The sequence below is a fragment of the Culex quinquefasciatus genome, chromosome 1, assembly GCF_015732765.1.
Source record: "Culex quinquefasciatus strain JHB chromosome 1, VPISU_Cqui_1.0_pri_paternal, whole genome shotgun sequence".
Lineage (NCBI taxonomy): Eukaryota > Metazoa > Arthropoda > Insecta > Diptera > Culicidae > Culex > Culex quinquefasciatus.
In genome coordinates, this window is record NC_051861.1 from 125,866,563 (window position 1) to 125,886,754 (window position 20,192).

General features: G+C 35.7%; 1 protein-coding gene across 3 annotated transcripts in view; it reads left to right on the forward strand.

Moving 5' to 3' along the window:
- Positions 1-20,192, forward strand: part of LOC6035148 (partitioning defective 3 homolog) — a 169,232-nt gene that overhangs the window by 135,028 nt on the left and 14,012 nt on the right. For 2 of the 3 annotated variants that reach the window (XR_005276735.1, XM_001845329.2), the window contains exons 2-5: positions 9,999-10,497; positions 10,970-11,760; positions 18,832-19,549; positions 19,606-20,191. Coding sequence is in view for 2 of the 3 variants with exons in the window: in XM_001845329.2 (XP_001845381.2) it covers positions 10,321-10,497; positions 10,970-11,760; positions 18,832-19,549; positions 19,606-20,191 (2,272 nt within the window). In the remaining variant the exon portion in view is untranslated. The remainder of the gene's footprint in view (positions 1-9,998; positions 10,498-10,969; positions 11,761-18,831; positions 19,550-19,605; position 20,192) is intronic. The other variant, XM_038249301.1, reaches the window with a different exon arrangement.

Genomic DNA, 20,192 nt, shown 5'->3' on the forward strand with positions numbered 1-20,192 from the left:
GTCTGTGAGTAGTCGACGGTCTCGCTGAAACTAGACATGTCAAGGGGAACGCTCTGTTACGAGTGACCCGGAGTTCTAATTGGGTTGTGCAACTCGCCGAGTCTAGAGCTCGAAGAATGTCGGAAAGAATTTCCACCACGTTGCGTAGGAACTAGCAAAAGCTTGCGTAGATGAAAGCCGTCGATCGCGAGCTTGGGAAATGCTAACTAGGTTCGACGCTTGCGCATACATATGCAAAAGATCATCGGATCGTTGTGGGGTGAAATCTAGCAGATCGCTAAGAGCAGGCAGCAGATTTTGCATTGTTGAAGTAGTGGGCGTCCGCGCGCGGAGTTGAGATGTATTTATGTGCGAGTTGGTCGTTAATTATACAGTCAGTTGAAGGGGAAGGGAGGAGCGTCCGACAACAGTTGCCGTAGGTACCACTCCTAAACCCTTGTTGCTCGGAAGGGGTTTCACTCTAATTGATTGCTGGGCGAAGAGAAATGGGCACAAATTGTGCGGGTCCACAATTACGGGTCTTGCGCGCGCGTATGTTTGCTTTTCAAGAACAATGAGAGGGGTTCCCTCTCGAGACAAATTTCTTGATTGTTCACAGGTCGTCGCGATGCACCCCGTTCGTTTGACAACACCATTTTCTTCCAGGGCGTTTTGAACCTAAGTTGACGTTGAATTTTATGTTCTAAGGGATCATCAGAAGGGCCGTTTCGCTTAACCTAAAAATTATAAAACAAGTCCAAAGGGGCGCTTTGAAAAAAAAAACCTTAAAAAGGGGCGCTTTAAACTTCAAAACAACCATTGCCGAATTTATCACTCGAAAGGGGTGCTTTTTCATGAAGGGTGCATCTTTTATGTTGAAAAACAAAATTTAGGAGGTCTCTTAAGGTTGAAATTTGGAAAGGGGCGTTTAGAACCTGCTTGGTGCCTTTAAATCTAAAAATGTAAAAAACATTTGAAAAAGATTTTTCAGTTTTCAATTATACATAAAACCGAAAAAACTCAGAATCTAAAATTATCATTTCGGAGGGCGTTTTGTTAACAATTATATAAATTTCAAAAGGGCACTTTAAGTTGGACTCAGCAAAGGGCACTTAGAATCTTGTTTGTTCTTGATGATACATAAAAAAGGGTGCATTCGGAGAACAAAGAACCCCTAAAACTACCTGAATTTAATTTATTCGGGCGCTTGGAACCTTTTTGGTGATTCCTCTCAACCCATTTTACCAAAATTACTCGGGCATTTAGAACGTTTTTGGTGCTTCAAATCTATTTAAAAAAAACATCCACAAGGGGCGCATTGAATGAAAAGGTCTTGAAATACCTTTACCTAATTTATCACTTCAAGCGGTGCTCCTTGTTAATAAGTCGCCCTTAAGCGTTACTCTTCTTGTGGCAAACAATTTTCAGAAAAGCGCTTGTAAAAAATATTAAAGGGCGCAGCTCTTCTAGTGACAGAGAAATATCAGAAAAGCGCTTTAAGTTGGAATTAGGAAGGGCGCCTAAAAACGTTTTTTTTTGCTTGAAATTTATGAATAATAAAACATTTACAAAAGATGCTATTGGGTAAACCCCTGAAATTACCAAAATCTAATTTATTCGGGCGCCTAGAAAAGGTGCTTCAAATCTAAAAATGATAAAACAGTAGAAAGGGACGCAATAATGAAAAACAAAATATCCTAAACTAATTTTTTAGGGGCGTTTATAACGTTTTTTGTGTTTCAAAACATTTTACATTTTAAAGGGCTTTTTGAGTGACTTTAAAATACTTTTACTGTATTTATCACTTCAAGCGGTGCTCTTCGGTAATAATTTTTGAGGGGCTTTTAAGAAGGGCTTTTGTTAGAAATTCTTGAAGGGCGTATCTCTCCTAGTGGCAGAGAAAGTTAAGAAGGGCGCATCAAGTTGGACTAAAAAATACGTGCTTAGAACTTTTTTGGTGCTTGAAATCAGGAATTATTAAAAAAAAGAAAAGGGGACATTCGGTGAACAAAAATCCACTGAACCAAATTTATTGGGGCGCTCAGAACCTTTTTCTTGAGGCACGAAAAATATAAAATACTAAAAAAGGACCCTTCAGATAAAAAGAAATCCTTCGAACTAATTTGACCTAAATTACAGGGTCTTTTAGAATGATTTTGATGCTTCAAATCTATAATAGAAAATTCAAAAGGGGCGCTTTGACGAAAAAAAAAAAACAAACTATTAAAATACTTTTACATAATTTATCACTTCAAGCGGCGCTCTTCGCTAACAATTCTTGGAGGGCGTTTTTCTTGCTGTGACAATCAAATTTTAGAAGGGCGCTTGTAGATAAATTTTAAAACGGCCGGATCTAAACATTGTTGATGCTTTTTAATCTATCTATAAGTAATAAAAACTATTACTAAGGATGCAGTAAAAAGAATCCTTTAAACTCTTTGTTAATATTCTTGAAGGGCACTTCTCCTATAGTGACAAACAAGTTTAAGAAAGGTTTTTCAGTAAAAGTTTAAAGGGGGCGTTTTGAACCCTTTTGGTACTTCTGAATAGATGACGAAACATTTTCAAAGGTGTGCGTTAAAATTCTTTAAAAATATTCTAACCTAATTTATAACTCCATGGGGTGCATGGATCTCAAAGACATTTCAAAAGGGCGCTTGAATTTAAACTTAACGCAGTGGCGTTAAAAACATTAAGGATGCTTCAAATCTCTAAGTGAAAAAAAAAACACATTTAAAAAGGGGCACAGTGAATACACCTTGAACCAACTTGGGTCTAACCTATCATTCCAAGGGGTGTTCGTTGTTAATGTTCCTGAAGGGTGTTTCGCTTCTAGTGACAAACTAATTTTAGTGGGGCGTTTGTAGTTAAACAGAGAAAGGGCTGCTTAGAACCATTTTTGCGATTCAAATATATGACTGATAAAACTATGGGGTGCCTGTAACAATTCTTGAAATTATATACTCATGCCTCACAAATTAATGCTGGGTGTTTTTATATTCGCATTTGTTCTGTCTGAAATTTGAGCTTTTTGTACTAAGTTTGATTAATGTTTTAAAAAATTACGTTGCATGCATCTTAAAGTTGCTATTTGAAAAATGGGGCGCTCCAAATTTTCATATAAAAGGGGCGTTTTGACACTTCCCTGAAGAAAAAGGGTGCCTTTAATAACTCGTGAAGGGCTCTTGAAGTTGATAGTTAATAAAAGGGGCGTTTCTCAAATTTCAAACAAAAGGGGCGTTTTGAAACTTTCCTTAAGAAAAGGAAAAGGAGTCAAATTTCTTGGAAGTTTTTTGATGATTTGAATCTTTTTTCTTTTTAACAAGTGCAAAAGGACTCTTTCAAAACACCTTCAAACAACCATTGCCGAATTTATCACTTCAAGTCAAGTCTTCTAGTGAATAAATTTCAGGAGGGCGCTTGTAGATGAAAACGAAAAAAAGGCGACCCGCAACTAACTTAACGTTTTGTAAGCTTCAATTAAAAATGTATACTTTAAAGGGGCGCTTTGGGTAAAAAAAATCATGGAGGGTGCTTCTTTGCTTGAGACAAGCAATTTTTTTCCATGAAATTTGTTGGTGCTTTAAATTTATATATAATATTTTTGAAGAGGCGCAGTGAAAAAAAGGTCTTCAAGGGGTGCTCTCCGCAAAAAGCTTTTAAAGGGCGCTTCACTTCGTTTGCAGTTAAGAACTGCAATAAAATGCTTTATACTTTTAAATCTTTTTCTTAGATGATCTCAAAAAGGGACACTTCTAAAAAAAAATTTAAAGAGGGGCATTTTGAAGCTTTCCAAAAACCTTAGAAGAAAATTAATATCGGGGTCACACTCTGTCTCAAACCTCACCGCTAGAAAGACCCCATTTGAAGGGTGACTAACCGTACAACAATCTGCAAATCTGCTAGGTCGTCACAGCCGCCACCTTTTATTTCACTGGTAAGATCTAACGACCGGCCTAAAAATCAAGAGGGCGCTTACATCACCACCCGAGCAAAAGGGTAATAAAAATATTTGCCAAACTGAACTGAACTGCTGAAGGTTTCCCATGACCGCTGCTGCAGCAGCGGTGGTCCAGTTTTTGGGCCTGACCCAACCACCATCTGACCCCTGCAACAGCTGTTCGCCGCCTGAATGCCACTTGGATCGTTGGAGGTATGACCGCGATTGCTGGGACCGTTCGGTGGTGCGAGTTCGATTTGAACTGTGACGTTCAAGCTTCAATTCCAAACCAACTACCGCTCACGGTCCCCAGTCGGTAGTATCCGCTCCGAAGGGAGGGGGAGTGGCTCGTTACTATTTTCGCATGAGTTGTCTTTTGGAGGCTGCCCACTACTGCTACATGAGAGTGAGAAAACAAGGGAAAACAGCTTGTTACCTTCTTGCTGCTTGTAGCTGCGCATTGTGCGCGCGGGGCTTTCGATTTGCTTCATGTGAAAATTGAGTGGAATTCCAAGCATTAAAGCCCTGCTGGTTGTAAACTACATTAGTTTCGCATACCCCGCCGTCGTCGTCGCCGTGCCTTTGGGTCGAGTCCGTCAAAACTACAATTACTCACGTCTTCGCTCGGCGCGGCGATGGTGTCAGTGACAGTAAACCATATAAATATATCTATAGGTATAAACACGGTGCAGTCATAATACGTGCCGTAATAACCGTTTTGGCCCGGGTCAGGCTGGAAGCGATTGTTTTCACTGCAAAACTTATGAAAAAGAAACCTCTCTCGGTGAGGGTACGGAGAGAGAGGTGAGAAAGGGGCACCAAAATCTTGTTTGGTGAGCTTTTGCAAGCTTTTTAGTACGGGGCTACTTCAGAGCTGCCACTTCCTCATTGTGTGGATTGAATGCACTGACGAGACCTGAACACACACACACACACTTTTCCTTTCCTGTGTTGTTGTCGTCGGAACAAGTTTTCCACACCGGATTGGCACGGTGTTGTAACAGCACCAGCTCGGTAGCGAATTTCAGATTAATCCCATTAGTGGAGAAATGGAGACATTTCTTTTACAAGAGGATTTTCTTTTCACCAACTTGAAATCTCTCGATTCCACTTTAATTTCGTGGAGAGTTCCAGCTTGAAAATCAAGTCATGTCACAGTCTTAGTTTTGTCTTTTGTTTTTTGATTTTTTGTCGTTTTTGTCATTTTCGCCATTTTGATCTTTAAAGTCATTTTCGTCATTTTTTTTTTAAATATTTAGAATATCATTCTTGCCATTTTTGTCATTTTTGTCAATCTTGTAATTTTTGTAATTTTTGCCATTTCTGTCAATTTGTCAATTTCGTCATTTTTATTTTTTTTTTGTAATTTTGGAAAATTTAGTCATTTTGATCATTATTGTTATTCTTGTAATTTTTGTCATTTTGGTCATTTTTGCTATTTTTGTCATTTTGTAAATTTTGTCGTTTTTGTCATTTTTGTCATTTTTACCATTTCTGTCAATTTTGTCAATTAGGTCAATTTATCAATTTTGCAAATTTTGTAAATTTCGTAAATTTTGAAAATTTTGTAAACTTTGTAAATTTTGTAAATTTTGTAAATTTTGCAAATTTTGTAAATTTTGTTAATTTTGTCAATTTTGTCAGTTTTGTCAATTTTGTCAATTTTGTCAGTTTTGTCAATTTTGGCAATTTTGTAATTTTTGTCAATTTTGTCATGTTGGTCATTTTTGACATGTTGGTAATTTTTTACATTTTTGTCATTTTGTCATTTTGATTCATTTTTGTCATTTTTGCCATTTCTGTCATTTTGTCATTTTTGACATTTTTGACATTTTGTCATTTTTGTCAGTTTTGTCATTTTGTCATTTTCGTCATTTTCGTCATTTTTGCCATTTATGTCATTTTGTCATTTTTTTTTATTTTCTCATTTTTGCCATTTTTCGTAATTTTTGTCATTTTTCTCATTTTTGTCTTTTTGGACATTTTTGTCAATTTTGTCATTTTTTTCATTTTGTCATTTTTGTCATTTTTTTGTAATTTTTGTCATTTTTCTCATTTTTGTAATTTTTCTCATTTTTGTCATTTTTGTCAGTTTTGTCAATTTGGAAATTTTGTTAATTTTGTTAATTTTGACAATTTCGACAATTTCGACAATTTTGACAATTTTGACAATTTTGACAATTTTGATAATTATGTCAATTTAACAATTAAGTAAATTTTTACAATGTTGACAATTATGTCAATTTAACAATTATGTAAATTTTAACAATTTTGACAATTTTGACAAGTTTGACAATTTTGACCATTTTGACAATTTTGACAATTTTGACAATTTTGACAATTTTGACAATTTTGACAATTTTGACATTGTTGACAATTTTGACAATTTTGACAATTTTGACAATTTTGAAAATTTGACAATTTTGACAAATTTACAATTTTACAATTTTGACAATGGACAATTTTGACAATTTTGACAATTTTGACAATTATGTCAATTTAACAATTAAGTAAATTTTAACAATGTTGACAATTATGTAAATTTAACAATTATGTAAATTTTAACAATGTTGACAATTTTGATAATTTTGACAATTTTGACAATTTTGAAAATTTTGACAATTTTGACAATTTCGACAATTTAGACAATTTTGTCAGTTTAACAATTATGTTAATTTTAACAATGTTGACAATTTTGACAATTTTAACAATTTTGACAATTTTGACAATTTTGGCAATTTGACAATTTTGACAAATTTACAATTTTACAATTTTGACAATGGACAATTTTGACAATTATGTCAATTTAACAATTAAGTAAATTTTAACAATGTTGACAATTATGTAAATCTAACAATTATGTAAATTTTAACAATGTTGACAATTTTGATAATTTTGACAATTTTGACAATTTTGAAAATTTTGACAATTTTGACAATTTCGACAATTTTGTCAGTTTAACAATTATGTTAATTTTAACAATGTTGACAATTTTGACAATTTTAACAATTTTGACAATTTTGACAATTTTGGCAATTTTGACAATTTTGACAGATTTAACTATTTTGACAATGTTGACAATTTTAAGAATTTTGACAATTTTGACAATTTTTGTCATTTTTGGTCAATTTTGCCATTTCTGTCTTTTTGTCATTTCTGTAATTTTGACAATTTTGTAAGTTTTGTAAGTATTGTAAATTTTGTCAATTCTGCAATTTTGTCCAATTTGACAATTTTGACAATTTTGATAATTTTGACAATTTTGACAATTTTGAAAATTTTGACAATTTTGAAAATGTTGACAATTTTGACAATTTTGACAATTTTTACAATTTTTACAATTTTGACAATTTTGACAAATTTGACAATTTTGACAATTTTGACAATTTTGACAGATTTGACAATTTCGACAATTTTGACAATGTTGACAATTTTGACTATTTTGACAATTTGACAATTTTTGACAATTTTGACCATTTCGACAATTTGGAATATTTTGACAATTTGGAATATTTTGACAATTTTGAAAATTTTATCATTTTTGTCATTTTGGCCATTTTTGTCAGTTTGGTCATTTTTGCCATTTCTGTCACTTCGTCAATTTTATAATTTCGGTCATTTTTGTAAATTTTGCAAATTTTTGTTAATTTTGACTATTTTGACAATTTTGACAATTTTGACAATTTTGACAATTTTGACATTGTTGACAATTTTGACAATTTTGACAATTTTGACAATTTTGAAAATTTGACAATTTTGACAAATTTACAATTTTACAATTTTGACAATGGACAATTTTGACAATTTTGACAATTTTGACAATTATGTCAATTTAACAATTAAGTAAATTTTAACAATGTTGACAATTATGTAAATTTAACAATTATGTAAATTTTAACAATGTTGACAATTTTGATAATTTTGACAATTTTGACAATTTTGAAAATTTTGACAATTTTGACAATTTCGACAATTTAGACAATTTTGTCAGTTTAACAATTATGTTAATTTTAACAATGTTGACAATTTTGACAATTTTAACAATTTTGACAATTTTGACAATTTTGGCAATTTGACAATTTTGACAAATTTACAATTTTACAATTTTGACAATGGACAATTTTGACAATTATGTCAATTTAACAATTAAGTAAATTTTAACAATGTTGACAATTATGTAAATCTAACAATTATGTAAATTTTAACAATGTTGACAATTTTGATAATTTTGACAATTTTGACAATTTTGAAAATTTTGACAATTTTGACAATTTCGACAATTTTGTCAGTTTAACAATTATGTTAATTTTAACAATGTTGACAATTTTGACAATTTTAACAATTTTGACAATTTTGACAATTTTGGCAATTTTGACAATTTTGACAGATTTAACTATTTTGACAATGTTGACAATTTTAAGAATTTTGACAATTTTGACAATTTTTGTCATTTTTGGTCAATTTTGCCATTTCTGTCTTTTTGTCATTTCTGTAATTTTGACAATTTTGTAAGTTTTGTAAGTATTGTAAATTTTGTCAATTCTGCAATTTTGTCCAATTTGACAATTTTGACAATTTTGATAATTTTGACAATTTTGACAATTTTGAAAATTTTGACAATTTTGAAAATGTTGACAATTTTGACAATTTTGACAATTTTTACAATTTTTACAATTTTGACAATTTTGACAATTTTGACAAATTTGACAATTTTGACAATTTTGACAGATTTGACAATTTCGACAATTTTGACAATGTTGACAATTTTGACTATTTTGACAATTTGACAATTTTTGACAATTTTGACCATTTCGACAATTTGGAATATTTTGACAATTTGGAATATTTTGACAATTTTGAAAATTTTATCATTTTTGTCATTTTGGCCATTTTTGTCAGTTTGGTCATTTTTGCCATTTCTGTCACTTCGTCAATTTTATAATTTCGGTCATTTTTGTAAATTTTGCAAATTTTTGTTAATTTTGACTATTTTGACAATTTTGACAATTTTGACAATTTTGATAATTTTGACAATTTTGACAATTTTGACAATTTGGTCAATTTTGGCATTTTGGCCATTTTTGTCAGTTTGGTCATTTCTGTCATTTATGTTATTTTTGTAATTTCCGTCGTTTTGTCAATTTTAGCATTTTTACCATTTTGTCATTTGTGTCGTTTTTGTCACTCTTGTCTTTTTTTTTCATTTTTGTTATTTTTGTAATTTCTGTCGTTTTGTCAGTTTTGCCATTTTTCCCATTTTATTATTTTGTCATATTTTTGCCCATTCTGTAATTTTGGTAATTTTTGTAATTTTTCTGGTAATTTTGGTCATCTTCGCATTTTTTTTCCTTTTTGTCATTTTAATCATTTTGTAATTTTGGTCATTTTGTAACTTTGGTCATTTTGTAACTTTGGTCATTTTGTAATTTTTTTCATATTTGTCATTTTTGTTATTCATTTTGATCATCATTTTAAAATTTTTTATCGTTTTAATCATTTTGATTATTTTGATCATTTTGTCATTTTGACCATTTTATCACGTCGAATTTTTGACCAAGCCATTTAAAAAAAATCAACTCCTTCAAACTTTTTTTTTCGCAATTCCACAACACTTCGAGGGGTCATTTCGTGCTAAAACCATAGCAGATAAGTGCAGAAATTCCAAAGTGAGAGTGTTCAATGAAGCAAAACCAACCACAAACAGCGACGTGACACCACACACACACAGTCCACATGAGTTGAACAACATTTTCCTCCCACAATCCTACGAATGCGACGACGTTCGGACGAGGTGGAATTGTAATTGAATCTAGCAGAAGGAAAAAAAATGAATTGCTTGCGGAACGCAAGGTTGCCGTAACGATCACTTTTCCTCCCATGCTGGCTGGACCACTTGAGGTCCGACGTGGAAATTTCGAAAGGAAATCTTGTTTCAAGGGGGGAATGTACCTATTTTCGACTTATTTTGTTGTTTTTTTGATTTTTTGGAATTTTTGGCGTTGAAAAAACACAAATTTTGTTAAGTCGAAAAAAGGTACTCGACCTTTTTATTAAACTTCCTCCACCGACTTCGTAACAGATCTTGGTGGGATATGGCCGGTGCGCGACCACGGGAGTCTCCGTGACTCACAATCAGCTGTTGGTCCGAAAACAAACCGGTCCGCGGAGTTGGCATAATGAGAGGTTGAGGAAGTGGCGAACAGTCGTGTCCAGTACTTGAGTGAAACCTTCCTCGGAAGAGATAAAAAAGAGTGTTAATTAATTCGATCCACTAACCCGGCGCGAGGAGAAGAAACTTTGCCAACTATACAGTGAGCGCGCGCAAGGTGGAAGCATGTGCGTGACTTCCTCAATCGCGTGAGAGAGTGAGATCAAAACGATTGGCGGAAGAGAGGAGGAACATGATGAAGAAGAAAACGAGCGTGTTCGAGCTGCCGCCCAAGTGTCCGGCCCTGGCGGACAAGATCACCGGGATCTTCGGCTGGCGGCACACCTACCGGGTGTCCCAGAAGCAGAAGGGCATCCCGCACTGCAACCAGTACCTGCACAAAACGTACTCGCTCAATCTGCCGCGGAAGGTAAGATTCGCCAAGTCGCCAAGTCGCGACGCGATCGCTGCGTCGACTGCAATCGTTTCTTGAGTCACGTTGTCGCGCGTATTAGTGGTATTACCCCTGCAATATCCAGGCGTGTAAACTGAGTAAAGAAATCAAGCAACGCTGCGACTTCGTCGCGCAGGCATTCTTATCTTATCGGGCGGTTGTTTGTACGACGATGGTCCTCCCCCGCGCCACAATTAGAAGAGCTATTATTGCTCGGAAATCAAAGCTTGCTGGCGCGGTTGTTTGGACTGTTATCAAACGTTGACGCCGACGAGCAACAACAACCAACAGGTGTACGCTGTCTTATCGGCTGTCCAATTTGGGGGCCTTAATTTGACGGATTGGCGCTAATTGGTATCTTTTTTTTATGTTCGAGAAAGGGGTTAATGGCGGTTCTTCCGAGTTGCGCTCGTACTAATTGTTTTCTTTTCTTCTCCCTTCCCCACAGAACCCGGAGTCATGGGTCGTGGTGCACCACCTGCAGTCCGAGTCCGGCATCCTCGATCCGGACGACCAAATCAGCGATGTGGCCGACGACCGGGAGGAGCTCATCGCTGCCTACGAGGACTGCCCGGGCGGTCTAGATCCGGGTGTTCCCCAGGGCGGTGGAGATGGTGCCAGCGGTAGCTCCGTAGGCACCGGCTCCCCGGACATATTCCGCTCCGAACCCGGTAAGTACGGTCCGGAAAGCTCGACACCTCACATTGAGGTCACCTCCACGGCGGAACCTCCCATGGGCCTCGGCCTGCAAGTCAGACGTGGTAGCGAACCCTCGCTGCACCAAATCGGAGTCACGGATCAGCGCAGTCCGCTGTACAACGTGAGTCCAAACGGAGGTTCCCACCCGGACACGAAACGGTGGTCGGCGGCACCGGTCTGCCGCAGTGACACCGAACCCCCGGAACGTCTACTCTCCCCCTCGAACGGGGTCGTCGCGTACATGTCACCCGAGTGGAACGTCCTGCCGGAGGAGGAATCTCACGACAGTCTGCCGCAGCAGTTCAGCCGCTCCGGAAGGCTGTCGATGCAGTTCTTGGGCGCGGAAGCCACCGCCAACGGGTACCGGTGGATCGATGCCGCAGAGCGGGCCGCGGCCAACGTTAGCTACAACGGTGTCGGTACGAGCAGCAGTGCCAACAGCAGCTTCAACTCCAAATCGCTGCCGAGGGAGTCCAAGCGGAAGGAACCACTTGGGCAGGCGAACGCCTCCGTGTACGAGTCGATCCGGGAGAAGGACGGGTAAGTTTTTAAACCGACTTCCAAGTCTTAAGATCTACTTACACCACGGTCGAAAAACATGTTGAAGTTGAATGAACCCAATTTTATGTTGGTGTGCGTAGAACTGTAATTTTTGAGCTCTCGAATTAACCAATATTTGTCAAATTCAAATCGAGGCCATTTTTTTCAAAACATATTTATTTATGAACATTTTTGACCTTCGCAAAAGAATTAAAAAAAGCGGAAATCGTTAATATTGTATCTTCAAAACGCGAACAATTCAATTTTGAAACCACGAGTGTTCATGATTTCATGAGTTGAATTCATGTCATCGTGAACAATGTTCAGTATTTTCATGACAAAAAATTAAGGATAATAATCATAAAAAAATTAAAGATAAATAAAAGTTCACGACTTCATGATAAAAGTTTCTTAAATGAAATCTTGATTCAAGTTCTATAAATAAAAAAAATAAATGAATTATTTTTAAGCTGAAATTCGATGATGTCTTGGTTAAAAAAATTACAAATTCATTTGATTGTAAAATGCACAGGGGTAGCAAAAAATTGGATTTTTTTCAATGAAATTTCATGCAATAGATAAAGTAGCAATTTGTAGCCAATTGGTATGGGAACCTACAGAAAAAAGTCCGAGAATGATGAATAACGTGAATATTAAATCATGAATATGGTGAATTTTAGGCCATGATTTTTTGACATTTGCCGTTAATTATCCAGAAGCAATGAATACAAATTAACGATCTCATTTATTTGATTAATGACATCGTGAATTCTAGAAAAATAATCATGAAATAGTTCCCGAATTCTGAAAAAATGCAATCTTTTTAAAAAATGAACAGATTTACCAAACTACAAAAAAAAACAAAGCAAAATATCCAAACTAAAAATAAAATTCCAAAAATTCATTTATACAAAAAAAAATGTGCGAAATGCCAAAATACGAAATCAAAATAAAACCACAAATTATAAATAAATAAAACCGAAACGTCATCAATACAAATTCCAACAGTAAAGAAGTAAAGGATTTAAAAATTGATTTATTAAATACAATATGTAATACAAAAATTTCAAAATGCAACAGTAAAAAAATGGCAAATAAACTCAAAAATTAAAAAATTCTAAAATGCAAAAATTTAAAAATTCAAAAATTCAATCCAAAATTTCGAATTTACAAAAATAAATTCCAAAAGACCAAAAATAAAAGAGTATTATAACTAAAAATATGATAACATAGAAATACAAAAATCCAACAATACAAAAATAAATTCAATTCAATTCGGTTTTATTGGTGAATAATCAAGATACAATAAGTTCTTTTGAGGTACATAACAGAGTTTTGGAGTTCCTTACAGCTGTGTGTTACATCATAATCCATTTTGGAACGATTATTGCTTGTAAATAAAGGTGTCACCAAGAGTAAGAAAAAAAAATAAAAAAAAACTTACTAAAATTGCAAGGGAAAGGGGATAGAAATAGAAAAAGCTTAGAACTAGATCACAGTTTTTTATCCTTGATAGATGTGCTTGATCATCAGCTCCCCAAGGGCCAGGAATTGTTCCGCCTTGTTACGGCAGGTCCGAAACCGCGTCATCATCTCCCCTGCGAGAGCAAAGAACTCTGGCAGGGTAAAGAGATCTTCTCCGGTAACTTCTTGCTGGGCCGTATTGCCACTGCCGGCAGCGACCACGCTGGCGAACGATCGCCCCCATCCAGGAGGGAACGCTGAGTTGTCAGCTGGAACCGTACGATGACCAGCTGCCGGCACGGTTTCGCTCGTACTTCGTTGAGGAGGGTGGGACGCTGCTGCTTTCTTCTTCCTCTTTTCCTGCTCCTCGAGGTAGTTTTTCCGTGCGCTGCATCCACGGTAGTTGCTGGTATGGTTACCTCCGCAGTTGGCGCACTTGATGCGCGCCTTCGTTTGCTCTGCCTTGTCCCCCAAGTCCGCTTTGCACGGCAGTGCACACGCCTCAGAGAGGTGTGATTCACCGCACTTCACACAGCGGGGCGGGAGGTTGCAGTTCCGCGAGCCGTGGCCGAATTTCTGGCAACGGTGGCATTGTGCTGCGTCCGACGGGTTCTTTGAGTAGAACCGCCAGTTTACCCAAAACCCGTCCAACGCCTTAGTTCGCCGCAGGTCTTGAATTTTGACGGTGCCGCGGTCGAAGTACAACAGGTACAGTGTGTGTGTACCTGTGACTGTAGTCTTCCGCGAGAGCACTTTTATGTCACGCGGCGTTATTCCAGCACCCGAGAGATCCTTCTTGAGGTCGGAGATCGGGCGGTCTTGGTACCCCTGCAAAACGACCTTAACGGCAGTCTTCTGCACGGGGTCGAATGTGTAAAACTTGAAGTTTTGACGCTTCAATTTCTCCACAACCAGGTCGAAGTTCTTTTCGTCAAATGTGTAAACTTGCACTGACGACTTACCGATTTTCAGACAATATCCGAGGCCTTCCAGCAACTCGTCAACATCGTCCGCCAACGTGTCCAAAACAAAAATTGGAGGTGGTCTACGTTCCTTTGGAGAATTGTTCTTTTTTGGCGTCGGCACTTTCTTCCGTGCACGCCCGTCATCGTCGTCGTCGTCGGTAGTGCTGCTACCGTCGGTGTTGTTGTTTTCTTCGTCGTCACTCAGCATCTGGAACTCGTTCCTGATGGGGATGTTGGCGGATGTTGATGTGCCACTGGTCGTGGCACCGGAAGTACCGGAACGGGTTCGCACTGGTGATCTCGGAACGTATCCGGGATGTAGATACTTTTTGTCGATTCCATCTGCGCTCACGCTCCCTGCGCGATGGCGGCCGACACGGCGTTTGTTTGTTTACCTTTTGCACACGGCCGGTAGACGAACTTCGCGGGTTTTTCGAGGCCGCACTCGAACTGCCACGGCCACGGCCGGCCTTTGGCATGCTGGAGAAGCAAACTCGCGGGTAATCACTATCAACTACGGCGAAAAATTTCGAAAAAACGGTAGAGCACAGAGCACTTGACTGCTGCTTGCTCTCGTGCGTACACGGAGGTGTACAAAAATAAAATATTCAAAATTTAAGTAAAAACTAAAATGTTCGCTTATTTTATCAAAAGGTCCTATATAAGAAACCCTTGGCGCATTCTTAGTTTTGAAAAATATCATTAAATTCATAACTTAACAAATAAAAATGTTGAAAAATTAAACAAAATAAATCAATTATAATTATAAATACAAAAATTCAACATCTAAAAAAGAAAAACTAATACTTTTTTTTTGGTTTCAAATAACAAAAATCCATCAATACATCAAAAAATATAAAGCCATGGAAAGAAATCACGATTTCATGAATTTTAATTCATTATTTTGTGCACAAAATTCTTACTAAAATATTTACAAAAACAATAAATTCAGAAACACAAAATTAAAAGAAAATATTAAATTTTTGACTTTGTATTTTTTAATACAATAAAAAAACTCAGAAATTATTGAATTAACACAAAAAGTCATTTATTAAACATTCAAAAACCAAGCAATTCAAAATATGTTCAAATCTAACATTTTAAAATTTTAAATTATTTACAGAAAAAAAAAACATTAACACTTGTAGTCCCAACGGAGTCGAAAAAAAAGTTGGAAAAAATGTAGAAAATTCTAAAATTTTAAAATTCAATTTTTTTATATTTCAAACATTTAAATTTTTTAATATTTAAAAATATTAAGAACTTAAAAAAAATAAATTCTTAAATTTTTTTATTTTTTTTATTTTTAGTTTTTTCTTTAAAGACTCTTGAAATTTTTAAAATGCTTACATTCTCAAAATTCTTAAAATTCTTGAAATTTAAAAAATTCTTAAAATTCTTCAAATTCATAAAATTCTTAAAAGTTCTCAAAATTGTTAAAATTCTCAAATTTCTTAAAATTCTTAAGATTTTTAATATTCTTCAAATTCTTCAAATTCTTCAAATTCTTCAAATTCTTCAAATTCTTCAAATTCTTTAAATTCTTCAAATTCTTCAAATTCTTCCAATTCTTCAAATTCTTCAAATTCTTCAAATTTTTCAAATTCTTCAAATTCTTCCAATTCTTCAAATTCTCCAAATTCTTCAAATTCTTCAAATTCTTCAAATTCTTCAAATTCTTCAAATTCTTCAAATTCTTCAAATTCTTCAAATTCTTCAAATTATTCAAATTATTCAAATTATTCAAATTCTTCAAATTCTTAAAATTCTTAAAATTCTTCAAATTCTTCAAATTCTTCAAATTCTTCAAATTCTTCAAATTCTTCAAATTCTTCAAATTCTTCAAATTCTTCAAATTCTTCAAATTCTTCAAATTCTTCAAATTCTTCAAATTCTTCAAATTCTTCAAATTCTTCAAATTCTTCAAATTCTTCAAATTCTTCAAATTCTTAAAATTCTTAAAATTCTTTAAATACTTCAAATTCTTCAAATTCTTAAAATTCTTTAAATACTTCAAATTCTTCAAATTATTAAAATTATTAAAATTATTAAAATTATTAAAATTATTAAAATTATCAAAATTATTAAAATTATTAAAAATTTTAAAATTATTAAAATTATTAAAATTATTAAAATTATTAAACTTATTAAAATTATTAAAATTTTTAAAATTATTAAAATTATTAAAATTATTAAAATTATTAAAATTATTAAAATTATTAAAATTATTAAAATTATTAAAATTATTAAAATTATTAAAATTATTAAAATTATTAAAATTATTAAAATTATTAAAATTATTAAAATTATTAAAATTATTAAAATTATTAAAATTATTAAAATTATTAAAATTATTAAAATTATTAAAATTATTAAAATTATTAAAATTATTAAAATTATTAAAATTATTAAAATTATTAAAATTATTAAAGTTATTAAAATTATTAAAATTATTAAAATTATTAAAATTATTAAAATTATTAAAATTATTAAAATTATTAAAATTATTAAAATTATTAAAATTATTAAAATTATTGAAATTATTAAAATTATTAAAATTATTAAAATTATTAAAATTATTAAAATTATTAAAATTTTTAAAATTATTAAAATTCTTAAGATTCTTAAATTTTTTAAAATCCTTAAAATTCTTAAAATTCTTAAAATTTTTAAAATCCTTAAAATTCTTAAAATTCTTAAAATTCTTAAAAATTTTAAAATTCTTAAAATTCTTAAAATTCTTAAATTCTTCAAATTCTTAAAATTCTTAAAATTTTTAAAATCCTTAAAATTCTTAAAATTCTTAAAATTCTTAAACATTTTAAAATTCTTAAAATTCTTAAAATTCTTAAAATTCTTAAAATTCTTAAATTCTTAAAATTCTTAAAATTCTTAAAATTTGTAAAATTCTTAAAATTCCTTGGGCATGAGTAAGGACCTCGACGCCGTTAGCAATGTTGGCTTTAAAATAAAATTTCGTGATAATATCACTTCCCCCCAGCCAACATTTTTGCCATGCGAAGCGGGCCTCGACGCTGTGTCTAGGTTTAATTCCTAGCTAGGAGCCATCAGTGTCTTAAGAGGTGGTCCCAAGGCCGAGTAGGAGTTCATGAAGCAAATTAGTCGTCTCCCACCCCTTTTAAATTGAAAAATGAACTCTGAAACCAGCGCTTACTCACAACAGAAAAAGAGGCCTCTTCTAGGCATTGTAGGATAGAATAGATTTTGAAATTTATTTAAAAAAAATATTATTACGTAGCATTTTGATATGTCAAAATTTCCATAGAGTCTCGGTCAATCAATAGTGCGATGATATCGGACAAAATTCGTTAATCTGTTGAACTAACGGTTTTCGGATTATGGTTGTATCGACCATTGTTGCGAATCGAGGATCTATTGGAGCCTTGACGATCAAATGGAGCCTAACATTTCAAAAGGGCGCATGGGTTTTGTGAACAGGAGTGTGTCTCCTTCACTCAAATGACAGTTTACATAAGGTATAATAGAGATGCTCTCTTGTTTGCAAAGCTCTATGCCCTAATGAAATGAATGGCATGAAATAGTCGTCTTAATTACTAGTGTTCAACTTATGAACTGTTCATTTATGTTTATTGGTTTTTGGAAGCGGCAAGACTGGTTTAAAAACAAGATCCTTTACCTTATTTGGCGTTATAATAAAACATTCGGGGATTTGAGATTAAATTTACTTTCAGACAGTTTAGTTTAGGTTGTTGATTAAAGTTAGATAGTTTTCCGTGGATGAATAATTGGACTTAAATGATTAGTTGATTTGAACGAAGTGTAACATTTCATTGGCAGATCTGTTTCTAGTTGTAATGTACGACAAGACTATTGACGGACGTGACAGGTCGGCAGTTAGTTTTCATCTTTTTTCTCTAGTATTTTTTATTTCCTTTAAATTTGGAATACATCATAGGTTTCTTTTGTATAGATCTCCGATTAGTTACATTTTCTTATTTAATTAACTAATAATTTAATTTATTCCGGGCCTTCTTACTTTGAATCACAATTTCAGATTTTCTTTATTCAGTGTTAAACTTAGATTACCGTAACTGCTCAAATCATCCAAGTTCTTACTACTCACATCAACACTAATTTTCTTTCACCTCCCCCCTCCCGATCCCCTATATCTTCCGGTGGTGTTCATTTGGTATGCAATACTAGTTCGGCCACTACCCTTTTTTCCACAAGAAACCGGACTTGGACTGACTTGAGGCCGCGTCCCCCACCTTGCTCCGTAAAACGAAAACGAAAACGAAAACGAATTTGTAAAATTCTTAAAATTCTTTAAAATCTTAAAGTTTCTAAAATTCTTCAAATTCCTAAAATTCTTAAAATTCTTCAAAATCTTAAAAATCTTAAAAATCTTAAAAAATTTAAAATTTTTAGAAATCTTAAAATTTTTAAAATCCCAAAAATTATTTTTTTGAAGTTTTTTGTTTGAACAATTGTCCTCGAGGGGAGAGGGGGTTGGGATTTCCAAAAAGATTCCAATAAGAATCATGAACTCAATCATTCACGAATTCGTGAATCGAAATTCATGATTTCTGGAATACTTTCCATCGTGTGATGTAAATTTGTCTGAGTACTAAGAGTAACATGACTCCCCCCTCTCTCGCAGCGAAATGCTCCTGGTGGTGAACGAAAACGGCGGTCCCCTGGGTCTCTCGGCCATCCCAGACCCGGACTACGGTGGACTGCTGGTGCAGAGCGTGGAACCGGGCAGCCGGGCCGACCGGGGGCGGGTCCGGCGCGGCGATCGCATCCTCGAAATCAACAACATCAAGCTGTTCGGCCTCTCGGAGAGTTCCGTCCAGGAACACCTCATGAAGAGTCTGTCGTCGCCGGAGCTGCGGCTGCGGGTGATCCGGGCCGGGTCCGCCCGGCAGAACAAGCGCGACAACCGCGTCTCGCAGATGATCGAAGCGGAGGAGAAGCCGGTCGGGGCGAAGGTGGCGACGGTGTCACCTACGCGGAAGGTTCCGGGTGCGCCGTCGGGGATTAGTCTTCAGACCGCGAATACGCGGAAGCTCGGCAAGCGGATAGAGATCTCGCTGAAGAAGGGCGTCAATGGGTTGGGCTTTTCGGTGACGACGCGGGACAACCAGGCCGGTGGCCAGTGTCCGATCTACATCAAGAACATCCTGCCGAAGGGCGCCGCCGTCGAGGATGGACGACTGAAGCCGGGCGACCGGCTGCTCGAGGTGGACAGCGTCCCGATGACCGGCAAGAGTCAGAGCGAGGTGGTGGCTATTCTGCGCGCGACCGAGTACGGAGCAACGGTTAAGCTGGTCGTGTCCCGGCAGACGGAACTCGCGGAAGTGGAGGAGCGGGAAATTGTGAGTATTTTAGTGGTTGGTATTGGGTAGAAGGCTAACCTCAAATTTTCTTTCAGGGTTGCGGCGTGGAAAGCGAGAAGAGTACCCCTCCGAAACCTCCGCCACCGGTGCTCCCCAAGTCATCGCTGAAGCAGTCGTCCCGTGCACGGTCCGAGGAATTGCTGGACGTGAACGACTCCCCCACCAGTCGTGGACCACCGCCGATTCAGAAGAAACCTCTCACGTCGATCCTGAAGTCCGCCTCGACCAACCAGGTGTCGGAACTGTTTCAGGATCAACCGTTGCAAGCGTCGTCGGCGTCGTCTGGCTCGAGGACGGCCGCGCCCGGTGGTTTCCAGTGGAAGAATCGGGAGATACTGACGCTGCACATCCCGGTTTACGACACGGAGAAGGCCGGGCTGGGCGTTAGTGTGAAGGGTAAGACGGGATCTGGGAATAGTAGCAACGGAAGCTCGGGTTCGGGCAGTAAACACGACGGAGATCTGGGGATCTTCGTGAAGAGTGTGCTGCACGGTGGGGCGGCGAGCCGCGATGGACGGTTGAAGATGAACGATCAGCTGTTGAGCGTGAATGGGGTGTCGTTGCTGGGGCAGTCGAACGCCGAAGCGATGGACACGCTGAGGAAGGCCATGCTGCAGACGGG